Raw genomic sequence first — 16947 nt, forward strand, 5'->3', positions numbered from 1 at the left:
CTTGGTCTCTACTCAAACCATAGCCCTCTCGTAATTGAGGTAAGCTTGGTCTCTACTCAAACCTTAGCCCTCTCGTAATTGAGGTAAGCTTGGTCTCTACTCAAACCTTAGCCCTCTCGTAATTGAGGTAAGCTTGGTCTCTACTCAAACCGTAGCCCTCTCGTAATTAAGAGAAGCATGGTCTGAAGATAAATTCCCAAGGTGGGGGTTATATTCGGAAGAGCAGAAAGGGGCGGGCCCATGATGCCGGATCAATGTCTTTGCTCAGGGGGCGGGCCTATGACTCAGTTAAACTCCAAAGGGATTTGGAGTTTCCTTCATTAAACAGTTTAAAATCACATTACATCATTTCACAAATAGTTTCATCTTTACTCATTCATTTTATACAACAATTAGATGCAACCCTTACAACTGAGACTCTTGTATAAACAGGGTTATGGTAATGTGGCTGTATTGTCTCTCATGAGTTTCACAAAATTGTTCCAAACGGACCAGTTCGTAGCTGGCTACTTTACCAACCTTTTATACATTCTTCAGAACACGAATATTGTTCCGTTCTCAAGTTCTGTGAGGTGGAAGAAATTCCTTTGTTCTCTCTATGAAAACTCACTCTCTCTCTCTATACTGTCTGGCCATGAGGAAGAATCTCCTCCAGGAATTTATGACCTGCCTAACAGCAGCCTGGGTGTAGGACAGAGAGAGAGAGGGGGATGGTGCTCGCTGTACCCAACGAGGGCAACGTCATGACACATGAGGTCGAAGGAATTGTCTGTAGAGCTCCGAGACAGGATTGTGTCGAGGCACAGATCTGGGGAACGGTACCTAAAAATGTCTGCTGCAGCTGGCCGCCAAACTGAGCAATCTGGGGGAGAAGGGCCTTGGTCAGTGAGGTGACCAAGAACCCGATGGTCACTCTGACAGAGCTCCATAGTTCCTCTGTGGAGAACCTTCCAGAAGAACAACCATCTCTGCAGCACTCCACCAATCAGGCCTTTATGGTTGAGTGGCCAGACGGAAGCCACTCCTCTTAAAAAACACATGACAGCCCGCTTGGAGTTTGCCAAAAGGCACCTAAAGACTCTCAGACCAAGAAACAATATTCTCTGGTCTGATGAAACCAAGATTGAACCCTTTGGACTGAATGCCAAGTGTCACATCTGGAGGAAACCTGGCACCATCCCTACGCTGAAGCATGGTGGTGGCATCATGCTGTGTTGATGTTTTTCAGCGGCAGGGACTGGGAAACTAGTCAGGATCGAGGCAAAGATGAACGGAGCAAAGTACAGAGAGATCCTAGATGAAAACCTGCTCCAGAGCGCTCAGGACCTCAGACTGGGGTGAAGGTTCACCTTCCAACAGGACAATGACCCTAAGCACACAGCCAAGACAACACAGGAGTGGCTTCGGGACAAGTCTCAGAATGTCCTTGGCCAGAGCCCAGACTTGAACCAGATTGAACATCTCTGGTGAGACCTGCAAATAGCTGTGCAGTGATGCTCCCTATCCAACCTGACAGAGTTTGAGAGGATCTGCAGAGAAGATTGGGAGAAACTACCCAAATACTGGTGTGTCAAGCTTGTAGCGTCATACCCAAGAAGACTGGAGGCTGTAATCGCTGCCAAAGGTGCTTCAACAAAGTACTGAGTAAAGGGTCTGAATAATTATGATGGAAATGTGATATTTCCGTTTTTTATTTTGAATACATTTACAAAAATGTCTAAAAACCTGTTTTTGCTTTGTCATTATGGGGTATTGTGATGTCATTATGGGGTATTGTGATGTCATTATGGGGTATTGTGATGTCATTATGGGGTATTGTGATGTCATTATGGGGTATTGTGATGTCATTATGGGGTATTGTGATGTCATTATGGGGTATTGTGATGTCATTATGGGGTATTGTGATGTCATTATGGGGTATTGTGATGTCATTATGGGGTATTGTGATGTCATTATGGGGTATTGTGATGTCATTATGGGGTATTGTGATGTCATTATGGGGTATTGTGATGTCATTATGGGGTATTGTGATGTCATTATGGGGTATTGTGTGGAGATTGATGATGGGGAAAAAACGATTTAATACATTTTAAAACAAGGCTGTAAAATGTGGAAAAAGTCTAGGGGTCTGAATACTTTCTGAAGGCCCTGTATCTCTCTGCCTGGGATTACTTTGGAACACATTTCCAACATTAAAATCCCTAGGAGCTGATTGGCTGGTGTTTTTACAGTATTTTATGTCCAACAGAAAACTTGGGGGGCTGCCAGTTTCTTCTGGTGTGGATTAATAAATTATTGTTATTCTCAGTCAACAGGGAACGGAGTGGAGCAGGAACGGAGACAGGGTCTGGGACAGGGTCGGAGACAGGGTCTGGGACAGGGTCTGGGACAGGGTCTAGGACAGGGTCGGAGCCAGGGTCTGGGACAGGGTCGGGGACAGGGTCGGGGAGGACACTGTCCCACTGCCTCCTTTCTGCAGAGAACGACATCTTCAGAGTACCCTGGGAGGATGTAGTACACCCTCAGTTCATTAACAGACCCACGGCTATGGTGGCTGCACCAATCAGAGTCCCTACCAAGGGAGAAGGGGACGGGGGGAGGGAACAAGACGTCTTCAAGCCTTCGGATAGGGCCAGACACATTTTGATTGACACATCCAAGGCCCAATGTGGAGAGAGTATGGAAGTGAAGCTCCTCCCACGGTTGAGACAGCCTATCGAGACCAGGGACGATGGGAAAGTTTTTGCAGCAGAAGAGGACTCGGACGCTGAGGGAGAGTATGTTGAACTGGAAGAGATCTCTCTACCGCGCTTCTCTCCTCAGAAAGGATCCTTAACACAGTCTGTTAGTCTGAACTACAGGAACCTGCATAAACCCTGGACTACAGCCCGACACCCCCCCAAAGCAACCCCCTCCCAGCCCCTTCATGCCCCGGTGAAAAGCAGCACTTTCTCCCAGTCCATGGTGTGTTCCAGACTCATCGAGGAATACCTGAACAACGACGTGTTTTCCCCTGTCATCCTCACCCCAACGGCCCCCACCTCCCCAACGGCCCCCACCTCCCCTACGGCCCCCACCTCCCCAACGGCCCCCACCTCCCCAACGGCCCCCACCTCCCCTACGGCCCCCACCTCCCCTACGGCCCCCACCTCCCCTACGGCCCCCACCTCCCCTACGGCCCCCACCTCCCCTACGGTCCCCACCTCCCCTATGGCCCCCACGGGCCCCACCTCCCCTACGGCCCCCATGGGCCCCACCTCCCCTACGGCCCCCACCTCCCCTACGGCCTCCATGGGCCCCATGGCCCCCACCTCCCCTACGGCCCCCACCTCCCCTACGGCCCCCATGGCCCCCACCTCCCCTACGGCCCCCATGGGCCCCACCTCCCCTACGGCCCCCACCTCCCCTACGGCCTCCATGGGCCCCATGGCCCCCACCTCCCCTACGGCCCCCACCTCCCCTACGGCCCCCACCTCCCCTACGGCCAGAGAGGGGGTCAGCGGTGAGGGGACAGCGTCAGACCGTACAGAAGGTAACGCTGCTCGTCTCCAGAGGCTAACACAACGTGTCTCTGAGCGTGTGTCTGAGTCTCACTGGTCAGTGTGTGACGCCACAGCCCTATCGGTGGTTTCTGACCCCCAGACTGACAGCGAGGAGGTTTTAACCCATTCACACAGTATAGTGGAGAGGGAAGAGTCTCTCAGTCACCCTCAGACTGACAGAGAGGAGGTTTTAACCCAGTCACATAGTATAGTGGAGAGGGAAGAGTCTCTCAGTCGGGAAGATGGCACTGTTCACAGTGAGGAGACAGACAGAGTCCCGGAAGAGACAGGAACAGGGGAGGAGGTGGAGGAGAGGAGGGATAGTGGTTCAGAAACCAGGGCAGAGGAGAGGGATAGGGGTTCAGAAACCAGGACAGAGACAGAGGATAAGAGGGATAGGGGTTCAGAAACCAGGACAGAGACAGAGGATAGGAGGGATAGGGGTGCAGAAACCAGGACAGAGACAGAGGAGAGGAGTAGCCATGTTGGCATCAGTGAGACAGAGACAGAGGAGAGGGATCAGGGTTCAGAAACCAGGACAGAGACAGAGGAGAGGAGGGATAGGGGTTCAGAAACCAGGACAGAGACAGAGGAGAGGGATCAGGGTTCAGAAACCAGGACAGAGACAGAGGAGAGGAGGGATAGGGGTTCAGAAACCAGGACAGAGACAGAGGAGAGGAGGGATAGGGGTTCAGAAACCAGGACAGAGACAGAGGAGAGGAGGGATAGGGGTTCAGAAACCAGGACAGAGACAGAGGAGAGGAGGGATAGGGGTTCAGAAACCAGGACAGAGACAGAGGAGAGGAGGGATAGGGGTTCAGAAACCAGGACAGAGACAGAGGAGAGGAGGGAAAGGGGTTCAGAAACCAGGACAGAGACAGAGGAGAGGGATCAGGGTTCAGAAACCAGGACAGAGACAGAGGAGAGGAGTAGCCATGTTGGCATCAGTGAGACAGAGACAGAGGAGAGGGATCGGGGTTCAGAAACCAGGACAGAGACAGAGGAGAGGAGGGATAGGGGTTCAGAAACCAGGACAGAGACAGAGGAGAGGAGGGATCAGGGTTCAGAAACCAGGACAGAGACAGAGGAGAGGAGGGATAGTGGTTCAGAAACCAGGACAGAGACAGAGGAGAGGAGGGATAGGGGTTCAGAAACCAGGACAGAGACAGGGGAGAGGAGAGATAGTGGTTCAGAAACCAGGACAGAGACAGAGGAGAGGGATCAGGGTTCAGAAACCAGGACAGAGACAGGGGAGAGGGATCAGGGTTCAGAAACCAGGACAGAGACAGAGGAGAGGGATCAGGGTTCAGAAACCAGGACAGAGACAGAGGAGAGGGGGGATAGGGGTTCAGAAACCAGGACAGAGACAGAGGAGAGGGATCAGGGTTCAGAAACCAGGACAGAGACAGGGGAAAGGAGGGATAGGGGTTCAGAAACCAGGACAGAGACAGAGGAGAGGAGGGATAGTGGTTCAGAAACCAGGACAGAGACAGAGACAGGGGAGAGGGGTAGCCATGTTGGCATCTTACAGGTGGTTGACACCAGTGAGACAGTCTCTCACCATGATGACCCTGAGGTCTCCACCGGCCAATCAGACACTCCCCAAGGAGAGGACCAGACACTGAACACTCTGACCGAGACTCTCATACACTTAGCCCCCACTCCCACTGACCACCAAACACCAACGCACTACACACCTTCCACTGAATCAGAGACCGAGAGACCGGAGGAGGAGGAGATGGAGCAAGAGGAAGAGGAAGAGAACCACTCAGATACTGAGCCCCAAGAGCAAAAAGAGACAGGTACATATCTCTCCCTCCTTTATCCCTCGTTCATCCCTAAATCATCCACCATCCTCCCTTCATCCCTAAATCATCCACCATCCTCCCTTCATACCTCGTTCATCCCTAAATCATCCACCATCCTCCCTTCATCCCTAAATCATCCACCATCCTCCCTTCATCCCTCGTTCATCCCTAAATCATCCACCATCCTCCCTTCATCCCTAAATCATCCACCATCCTCCCTTCATCCTTCGTTCATCCCTAAATCATCCACCATCCTCCCTTCATCCCTAAATCATCCACCATCCTCCCTTCATCCCTCGTTCATCCCTAAATCATCCACCATCCTCCCTTCATCCCTCGTTCATCCCTAAATCATCCACCATCCTCCCTTCATCCCTAAATCATCCACCATCCTCCCTTCATCCCTCGTTCATCCCTAAATCATCCACCATCCTCCCTCCATCCCTTGTTCATCCCTAAATCATCCACCATCCTCCCTTCATCCCTAAATCATCCACCATCCTTCATTCATCCCTCGTGCATCCCTAAATCATCCACCATCATCCCTTCATCCCTCGTTCATCCCTAAATCATCCACCATCCTCCCTTCATCCCTCGTTGATCCCTAAATCATCCACCATCCTCCCTTCATCCCTAAATCATCCATCGTCCTCCCTACATCCCTCGTTCATCCCTAAATCATCCACCATCCTCCCTTCATCCCTCGTTCATCCCTAAATCATCCACCATCCTCCCTCCATCCCTCATTCATCCCTAAATCATCCACCATCCTCCCTCCATCCCTCGTTCATCCCTAAATCATCCACCATCCTCCCTTCATCCCTCGTTCATCCCTAAATCATCCACCATCCTCCCTTCATCCCTCGTTCATCCCTAAATCATCCACCTTCATCCCTCGTTCATCCCTAAATCATCCACCATCCTCCCTCCATCCCTAAATCATCCACCATCCTCCCGTTCTGCACTGCTGCTTATCCCCCCTGCAAATACTTATCCTGTTTAGCAGTCACTCCTGTTTAGCAGTCACTCCTGTTTAGCAGTCACCATTGACATGTTGGCCTGAGTGACTCCTCTCCACCTCCTCCTCCAACTCCTCCGTCTCCACCTTCCACCTGTTGTCCTTCTTGTAGTGGTTCTAGCCCTCCTCTATAAGCCTCGCCTCTTAGAGAGAGAGAAAGAGAGGGGGGGAGAGAGAGAGAGAGGAGGGGGGGGGGGAGAAAGGGGGGGAGAGAGAGAGACAAAGAGAGAGAGAGAGAGAGAGTATTGGAGTCTTCTGAGTGTGTTTTCTAAGGTATCATAGCTTGTCCTGTGATGGATAGACTAGACTCCTGATCTCCTCTCTCTCTGACGGAGGGTTAGTCTGTGTCCCAAATGGCACCCTATTCCGTATGTAGTGTACTACTTTAGACCAGAGGCAGAGCCCTAGTAGTGCACTACATAGGGAATAGGGTGCCTTTTGGGATGCTGACCAGAGACAGCTAGCTAGCGTCAGATAGCCTCATCCTCTAGCAGTCGTGTGTCATGGTGTAATGAAGATGGTGATCTGATCTGACTGTAGGAGACGATAGAAGTTTAGTGTGTTGTAATGAAGAGACTGATCTGATCTCACTGTAGGAGACGATAGAAGTTTAGTGTGTTGTAATGAAGAGACTGATCTGATCTGATCTCACTGTAGGAGACGATAGAGGTTTAGTGTGTTGTAATGAAGAGACTGATCTGATCTGACTGTAGGAGACAATAGAGGTTTAGTGTGTTTTAATGAAGAGACTGATCTGATCTGACTGTAGGAGACAATAGAGGTTTAGTGTGTTGTAATGAAGAGACTGATCTGATCTCACTGTAGGAGACGATAGAGGTTTAGTGTGTTGTAATGAAGAGACTGATCTAATCTGACTGTAGGAGACGATAGAAGTTTAGTGTGTTGTAATGAAGAGACTGATCTGATCTCACTGTAGGAGACAATAGAGGTTTAGTGTGTTGTAATGGAGAGACTGATCTGATCTCACTGTAGGAGACGATAGAGGTTTAGTGTGTTGTAATGAAGAGACTGATCTGATCTCACTGTAGGAGACGATAGAGGTTTAGTGTGTTGTAATGAAGAGATTGATCTGATCTGACTGTAGGAGACGATAGAGGTTTAGTGTGTTGTAATGAAGAGACTGATCTGATCTGATCTGATCTCACTGTAGGAGACGGTAGAGGTTTAGTGTGTGTTGATGCTTGGATGCCTTGATAGATTTATATCTGTTTTTAAAGGTTTAGATGAACTGTTTAGTGATTTATATATGTTTATAAAGGTTTAGATGAACTGTTTAGTGATTTATATATGTTTATAAAGGTTTAGTGATTTATATATGTTTATAAAGGTTTAGATGAACTGTTTATTGATTTATATCTGTTTATAAAGGTTTAGATGAACTGTTTAGTGATTTATATATGTTTATAAAGGTTTAGATGAACTGTTTAGTGATTTATATATGTTTATAAAGGTTTAGATGAACTGTTGAGTGATTTATATATGTTTATAAAGGTTTAGATGAACTGTTTAGTGATATATATATGTTTATAAAGGTTTAGATTAACTGTTTAGTGATTTATATATGTTTAGGAAGGTTTATAAAGTGTGTATGACTTGTCTCAAGGTTGTGTTCCATGCCAGTCAGTCAGTGACTAGTTGTGTATTCTCTCTCTCTCTCTCTCTCTCTCTCTCTGTCTCTCTCTCTCTCTCTCTCTCTCTCTCTCTCTCTCTCTCTCTCTCTCTCTGTCTCTCTCTCTCTCTCCCTCCCTCCCTCCCTCCCTTCCTCCCTCCCTCTCTCTCTCTCTCTCTCTCTCTCTCTCTCTCTCTCTCTCTCTCTCTCTCTCTCTCTGTCTCTCTCTCTGTCTCTCTCTCTCTCTCTCTCTCTCTCTCTCTCTCTCTCTCTCTCTCTCTCTCTCTCTCTCTCTCTCTCTGTCTCTCTCTCTGTCTCTGTCTCTGTCTCTGTCTCTCTCTGTCTCTCTCTCTCTCTCTCTCTCTCTGTCTCTCTGTCTCTCTCTCGCTCTCTCTCTCCGTCTCCGTCTCTCTCTCTCTCTCTCTCTCTCTCTCTCTCTCTGTCTCTTTCTCTCTTTCTGTCTCTCTCTGTCTCTCTCTCTCTTTCTCCATCCAGGCCCCATTCAGCCAGAGGAACCTGTGTTAAAATCCTGTTCCGTGGACAAGCCATCCAATGAAACTAACCACAGAGACCCAGAACTACAACGGACCCCAGCAGTGATGTTTCACGACCCTCCACCTCCCTCGCCCCTGCTCCACCAGCCCCCAGCCCAGTTAACCCAGTCCCCAGCCCAGTTAACCAGGTCCTACTCCCAGTCCAGCCAGTGCTCCCAGTCTTCAGTCTTTCCTAAGTCCCAGACACTGACAGAGGCCCACAACATCAATGCTGCTGTCCTCAGTTCTGGGGTGCTCTGTCTGCCTGGTGAGTAGAACAGCCCACATCTCTGGAAACACACAAGATGTTATATGTCATGTCCAACCAGGCTGGTTTGAGGAGGCAACGGGGATTCTGTCTGGTCTGATCTAAGACCAGTTTCTACCACAGTGATTCTGTCTTGATGTGACTAGCTGTGTCACTGGTAAAAACACGATCTGATCTGAGACCAGTTACTACCACAGTGATTCTGTCTTGATGTGACTAGCTGTGCCACTGGTAAAAACAAGATCTGATCTGAGACCAGTTTCTACCACGGTGATCCTGTCTTGATGTGACTAGCTGTGTCACTGGTAAAAACACGATCTGATCTGAGACCAGTTACTACCACCTGCTAGACATCCTGTTTGTGTGTTTGTCTCAGGAACAAGAGATAGGGGAGGTCGAGCCCTGGTGACCGTGACCACGAGGAACACCGGCTGGTTGAACCCCAGCTGTGACTGTGGAGAACTGGTCAGAATCCTGGTCTACTACTACACAATGCTCAGGTACTGTTACACACACACACAGAAAGACAGATCTGATCAGACAGACAGACAGACAGACAGATCTGATCAGACAGACAGACAGACAGATCTGATCAGACAGACAGACAGACAGACAGACAGACACACACACACTGATAGCTCCTGACACTACGGTTCTGATAGCTCCTGACACTACGGTTCTGATAGCTCCTGACACTACGGTTCTGATAGCTCCTGACACTACGGTTCTGATAGCTCCTGACACTATGGTTCTGATAGCTCCTGACACTACGGTTCTGATAGCTCCTGACACTACGGTTCTGACAGCTCCTGACACTACGGTTCTGATAGCTCCTGACACTACGGTTCTGATAGCTCCTGACACTACGGTTCTGACAGCTCCTGACACTACGGTTCTGATAGCTCCTGACACTACGGTTCTGATAGCTCCTGACACTATGGTTCTGATAGCTCCTGACACTGCGGTTCTGATAGCTCCTGACACTACGGTTCTGATAGCTCCTGACACTACGGTTCTGATAGCTCCTGACACTACGGTTCTGATAGCTCCTGACACTACGGTTCTGATAGCTCCTGACACTATGGTTCTGATAGCTCCTGACACTACGGTTCTGATAGCTCCTGACACTGCGGTTCTGATAGCTCCTGACACTACGGTTCTGATAGCTCCTGACACTACGGTTCTGATAGCTCCTGACACTATGGTTCTGATAGCTCCTGACACTACGGTTCTGATAGCTCCTGACACTACGGTTCTGATAGCTCCTGACACTACGGTTCTGATAACTCCTGACACTATGGTTCTGATAGCTCCTGACACTACGGTTCTGATAGCTCCTGACACTACGGTTCTGACAGCTCCTGACACTACGGTTCTGATAGCTCCTGACACTACGGTTCTGATAGCTCCTGACACTACGGTTCTGATAGCTCCTGACACTACGGTTCTGATAGCTCCTGACACTACGGTTCTGATAGCTCCTGACACTACGGTTCTGATAGCTCCTGACACTACGGTTCTGATAGCTCCTGACACTGCGGTTCTGATAGCTCCTGACACTACGGTTCTGATAGCTCCTGACACTACGGTTCTGATAGCTCCTGACACTGCGGTTCTGATAGCTCCTGACACTACGGTTCTGATAGCTCCTGACACTATGGTTCTGATAGCTCCTGACACTACGGTTCTGATCTGACACTACGGATAGCTCCTGACACTACGGTTCTGATAGCTCCTGACACTATGGTTCTGATAGCTCCTGACACTACGGTTCTGATAGCTCCTGACACGGTTCTGATAGTTCTGATACTGACACTACGGTTCTGATAGCTCCTGACACTGCGGTTCTGATAGCTCCTGACACTGCGGTTCTGATAGCTCCTGACACTGCGGTTCTGATAGCTCCTGACACTACGGTTCTGATAGCTCCTGACACTACGGTTCTGATAGCTCCTGACACTGCGGTTCTGATAGCTCCTGACACTACGGTTCTGATAGCTCCTGACACTATGGTTCTGATAGCTCCTGACACTACGGTTCTGATAGCTCCTGACACTATGGTTCTGATAGCTTGAACAGTGCTGAAGAGCTTACTGGTGTGGCCTGAGTCTCTGTCTCTGATGTCATATCCTGTGTGTTACAGGAAGGAGGTGCGTTCCCTAGGGTTGACAGTCGTGGTGGACTCCCGGCGGTGCTCCCCTGTCCCCGCTCTGTTCAGCGCCTTCAACATACTTCAGGTAAGACACGGTCAAACAGGAAACCAGGAAACAGTGTTTACAGACACGGTCAAACAGGAAACCAGGAAACAGGAAACCAGGAAACAGTGTTTACAGACACGGTCAAACAGGAAACAGTGTTTACAGACACGGTCAAACAGGAAACCAGGGAACAGTGTTTACAGACACGGTCAAACAGGAAACCAGGAAACAGTGTTTACAGACACGGTCAAACAGGAAACCAGGGAACAGTGTTTACAGACACGGTCAAACAGGAAACCAGGAAACAGTGTTTACAGACACGGTCAAACAGGAAACCAGGGAACAGTGTTTACAGACACGGTCAAACAGGAAACCAGGAAACAGTGTTTACAGACACGGTCAAACAGGAAACCAGGGAACAGTGTTTACAGACACGGTCAAACAGGAAACCAGGGAACAGTGTTTACAGACACGGTCAAACAGGAAACCAGGAAACAGTGTTTACAGACACGGTCAAACAGGAAACCAGGGAACAGTGTTTACAGACACGGTCAAACAGGAAACCAGGGAACAGTGTTTACAGACACGGTCAAACAGGAAACCAGGGAAATGTGTTTACAGACACGGTCAAACAGGAAACCAGGGAACAGTGTTTACAGACACGGTCAAACAGGAAACCAGGGAAATGTGTTTACAGACACGGTCAAACAGGAAACCAGGGAACAGGTTCTGGTGAAAGGAACTATCAGGTCCTGTGTGGTTCAGTTGGTGCAGCATGGCTCTCGCACCGTCAGGGTTGTGGGTTCGATTCCCACAGGAGACCAGTATAAACATGTATGTACTCACTACTGTAAGTCTCTGGATCAGAGAGTCTGTTAAATGACTCTCTACTGTAAGTCTCTCTGGATCAGAGAGTCTGTTAAATGACTCTCTACTGTAAGTCTCTCTGGATCAGAGAGTCTGTTAAATGACTCTCTACTGTAAGTCTCTCTGGATCAGAGAGTCTGTTAAATGACTCTCTACTGTAAGTCTCTCTGGATCAGAGAGTCTGGTAAATGACTCTCTACTGTAAGTCTCTCTGGATCAGAGAGTCTGTTAAATGACTCTCTACTGTAAGTCTCTCTGGATCAGAGAGTCTGTTAAATGACTCTCTACTGTAAGTCTCTCTGGATCAGAGAGTCTGCTAAATGTAGAAACAGCTCGTTGTGGTCATGGAGTCTGTTTGTAATCAGGATGCCTTTGTCCTCCAACCGTTCCACTTGGTGGTTGTCTAGTGGCCACCCTGCAGCCTCCACTCCGTCTCCATTTCAGTAGGAATAGACTGTGAGAGGACTTCATTACTGCCATGCAGTTCTGTGTATAATCACTCTGCTCTGTTCAAGTTGTCTCTTGAAGCTACGGTGGTGTCAGACACCGGGACACAACAACACTGTTAGCTTCAGTCATTTTCTCTACAATGTTATTTAGAGAACCTCTGAGTGCTCTGTCTGTCTGTCTGATGTTGTGAGGGTTCTAGAACATGGCGAGTGCTCCGTCTGTCTGATGTTGTGAAGGTTCTAGAACTGAGTGCTCTGTCTGTATGATGTTGTGATGGTTCTAGAACATGGTGAGTGCTCCGTCTGTCTGATGTTGTGAGGGTTCTAGAACATGGTGAGTGATCTGTCTGTCTGATGTTGTGAGGGTTCTAGAACATGGTGAGTGCTCCGTCTGTCTGTCTGATGTTGATCTGTCTGTCTGTCTGATGTTGTGAGGGTTCTAGAACATGGTGAGTGCTCCGTCTGTCTGTCTGATGTTGATCTGTCTGTCTGTCTGATGGTGTGAGGGTTCTAGAACATGGTGAGTGCTCTGTCTGTCTGTCTGATGTTGTGAGGGTTCTAGTACATGGTGAGTGCTCCGTCTGTATGTCTGATGTTGTGAGGGTTCTAGAACATGGTGAGTGCTCCGTCTGTCTGATGTTGTGAGGGTTCTAGAACATGGTGAGTGCTCCGTCTGTCTGTCTGATGTTGTGAGGGTTCTAGAACACATGTGTCCCTCCCTCCATTCCAGGTCACTGCTAACAATGACAGATGAGCAGGGTTATCACCCTCAGCCACAGAGGTCCGTTCCCTAATGTAGCCCCTCACCAGACCTCCTGGTCCCACAGGGAATAGCCCCCCCCCCTCCCCAACACACAATGTCTCCACATAGCATCATCTTATTACTGGGTCTAAGGGCCTGACACCTCGACTGTGTCCCAAATGGCACCCTATTCCCTTCGTAGTGCTCTACTTTAGACCAGTACTGGCCCTATCCTGGCCTGGCCACAGTCTCTGGCTTTGATACATTGCTCACTAATTGATTTGACCACAATGGCTGCTTTGATGGTCACTGTGGACAATTTGATTGCTATTTTCTCCTGTTTGTTTGATGGTGGACATGATTTGGTCTCCTGTCAATTTGGATTTCTGTCTGTAGTAAAGCCCTTTTGTGGGGAAAACTTATTCTGATTGGCTGGGCCTGGCTCCCCAGTGGGTGGACCCTGACTCCCCAGTGAGTGGACCCTGGCTCCCCAGTGGGTGGACCCTGGCTCCCCAGTGGGTGGACCCTGGCTCCCCAGTGGGTGGACCTATGGCCTCTAAGGCCCACCCATGGCTGCACCCCTGCCCAGTCATGTGAAATCCATAGATTAGGGCCTAATGAATTGAATTCAATTGACTTCAAATCTAATCAAATGTTATTTGTCACATGCGCTGAATACAACCTTACAGTGACATGCTTACTTACAAGCCCTTAACCAACCATGGGGTTGGTTACAGGGGGTACCAGTACAGAATCAATTTGGAGGCTATATACAGGGTATTACGGTACAGAGTCAATGTGGAGGCTATATACAGGGTATTACGGTACAGAGTCAATGTGGAGGCTATATACAGGGTATTACGGTACAGAGTCAATGTGGAGGCTATATACAGGGTGTTACGGTACAGAGTCAATGTGGAGGCTATATACAGGGTATTACGGTACAGAGTCAATGTGGAGGCTATATACAGGGTATTACGGTACAGAGTCAATGTGGAGGCTATATACAGGGTATTACGGTACAGAGTCAATGTGGAGGCTATATACAGGGTGTTACGGTACAGAGTCAATGTGGAGACTATATACAGGGTATTACGGTACAGAGTCAATGTGGAGGCTATATACAGGGTATTACGGTACAGAGTCAATGTGGAGGCTATATACAGGGTGTTACGGTACAGAGTCAATGTGGAGGCTATATACAGGGTGTTACGGTACAGAGTCAATGTGGAGGCTATATACAGGGTATTATGGTACAGAGTCAATGTGGAGGCTATATACAGGGTGTTACGGTACAGAATCAAAGTGGAGGCTATATACAGGGTGTTACGGTACAGAATCAAAGTGGAGGCTATATACAGGGTGTTACGGTACAGAGTCAATGTGGAGGCTATATACAGGGGGTACCGGTACAGAGTCAATGGGGAGGCTATATACAGGGGGTACCGGTACAAAGTCAATGTGGAGGCTATATACAGGGGGTATATACAGGGGGTACCGGTACAGAGTCAATGTGGAGGCTATATACAGGGGGTACCAGTACAAAGTCAATATGGAGGCTATATACAGGGGGTACCGGTACAGAGTCACTGCGGAGGCTATATACAGGGGGTACCGGTACAGAGTCAATGTGGAGGCTATACACAGGGTGTTACGGTACAGAGTCAATGTGGAGGCTATATACAGGGTGTTACGGTACAGAGTCAATGTGGAGGCTATATACAGGGGGTACCGGTACAGAGTCAATGTGGAGGCTATATACAGGGTATTACGGTACAGAGTCAATGTGGAGGCTATATACAGGGTGTTACGGTACAGAGTCAATGTGGAGGCTATATACAGGGTATTACGGTACAGAGTCAATGTGGAGGCTATATACAGGGTATTACGGTACAGAGTCAATGTGGAGGCTATATACAGGGTGTTACGGTACAGAGTCAATGTGGAGGCTATATACAGGGTATTACGGTACAGAGTCAATGTGGAGGCTATATACAGGGTATTACGGTACAGAGTCAACGTGGAGGCTATATACAGGGTGTTACGGTACAGAGTCAATGTGGAGGCTATATACAGGGTGTTACGGTACAGAGTCAATGTGGAGGCTATATACAGGGTATTACGGTCAGGTTAGACGTATTTCCTTATATGAACTGTAACTCAGTAAAAACTTGTAATTGTTTTATGTTGCATCTATATTTCACATATATATTAACCCTAAGGGCGGGTTTGGCCGGGGAAGGCCGGGTTTGGCCGGGGTAGGCTGCCATTGTAAGAATTTGTTCTTAACTGACTTGCCTAGTTAACTAACGGTTAAATAAATAAATAAAATCTGACTCATATTTTACTGAGCCCTATGAGTCACATGAGAAAACACACACGCACACACACACACACACACACGCACACACACACAGTTTTCTCCTGAAGAGCATTGTACATGTCTACACAGGGGACCAGACCTGCTACTGTAGTTCACTGTTTTGTCTGATTCCAGGTCAGTCTTTATCACCCAGCAGAGCAACTAGTCAGGGTTTATACTGTTTTCTCTGATTCCAGGTCAGTCTTTATCACCCAGCAGAGCAACTAGTCAGGGTTTATACTGTTTTCTCTGATTCCAGGTCAGTCTTTATCACCCAGCAGAGCAACTAGTCAGGGTTTATACTGTTTTCTCTGATTCCAGGTCAGTCTTTATCACCCAGCAGAGCAACTAGTCAGGGTTTATACTGTTTTGTCTGATTCTAGGTCAGTCTTTATCACCCAGCAGAGCAACTAGTCAGGGTTTATACTGTTTTCTCTGATTCTAGGTCAGTCTTTGTTATTAATACTGTCTAAATCATTGTTGTTATGTTGAGAGGTTGGTAATAGATAACAACAGTATCCAGATCAGTGTTAGTTATGTTGACAGGTCGGTAATAGATAACAACAGTATCCAGATCAGTGTTAGTTATGTTGAGATAACTACAGTATCCAGATCAGTGTTAGTTATGTTGACAGGTCGGTAATAGATAACAACAGTATCCAGATCAGTGTTAGTTATGTTGACAGGTCGGTAATAGATAACAACAGTATCCAGATCAGTGTTAGTTATGTTGACAGGTCGGTAATAGATAACTACAGTATCCAGATCAGTGTTAGTTATGTTGACAGGTCGGTAATAGATAACTACAGTATCCAGATCAGTGTTAGTTATGTTGACAGGTCGGTAATAGATAACAACAGTATCCAGATCAGTGTTAGTTATGTTGACAGGTCGGTAATAGATAACAACAGTTTCCAGATCAGTGTTAGTTATGTTGACAGGTCGGTTATAGATAACAACAGTATCCAGATCAGTGTTAGTTATGTTGACAGGTCAGTAATAGAGAACAACAGTATCCAGATCAGTGTTAGTTATGTTGAGATAACTACAGTATCCAGATCAGTGTTAGTTATGTTGACAGGTCGGTAATAGATAACAACAGTATCCAGATCAGTGTTAGTTATGTTGACAGGTCGGTAATAGATAACAACAGTATCCAGATCAGTGTTAGTTATGTTGACAGGTCGGTAATAGATAACAACAGTATCCAGATCAGTGTTAGTTATGTTGACAGGTCGGTTATAGATAACAACAGTATCCAGATCAGTGTTAGTTATGTTGACAGGTCGGTAATAGATAACAACAGTATCCAGATCAGTGTTAGTTATGTTGAGATAACAACAGTATCCAGATCAGTGTAAACGTGGAACACAGAACACCAGGTTGTTTGGGGTATTTGACTCGGTGCCATAAAGCCACTGTACAATTTGACAGTTGGCAAATGAGGTAGAAACAGTATTATGTTTCCTGTTGCACTGAAGTCACTGCAAAGCCAGTTAATGTAGCAATCTGCATTAAGGGGGAGGAAGG

General features: G+C 47.9%; 1 protein-coding gene across 1 annotated transcript in view; it reads left to right on the plus strand.

Annotated features, from left to right (window-relative positions):
• LOC139384646 (pleckstrin homology domain-containing family G member 4B-like) overlaps positions 1–16947 on the plus strand; it is a 147770-nt gene that overhangs the window by 52873 nt on the left and 77950 nt on the right. Inside the window, exons 6-10 of the mRNA XM_071129460.1 lie at positions 2309–3657; positions 5119–5344; positions 8494–8799; positions 9176–9299; positions 10943–11036. Coding sequence (XP_070985561.1) covers positions 2309–3657; positions 5119–5344; positions 8494–8799; positions 9176–9299; positions 10943–11036 — 2099 coding nt within the window. The remainder of the gene's footprint in view (positions 1–2308; positions 3658–5118; positions 5345–8493; positions 8800–9175; positions 9300–10942; positions 11037–16947) is intronic.

Source organism: Oncorhynchus clarkii, chromosome 26, assembly GCF_045791955.1.
Source record: "Oncorhynchus clarkii lewisi isolate Uvic-CL-2024 chromosome 26, UVic_Ocla_1.0, whole genome shotgun sequence".
NCBI classification, from domain to species: domain Eukaryota; kingdom Metazoa; phylum Chordata; class Actinopteri; order Salmoniformes; family Salmonidae; genus Oncorhynchus; species Oncorhynchus clarkii.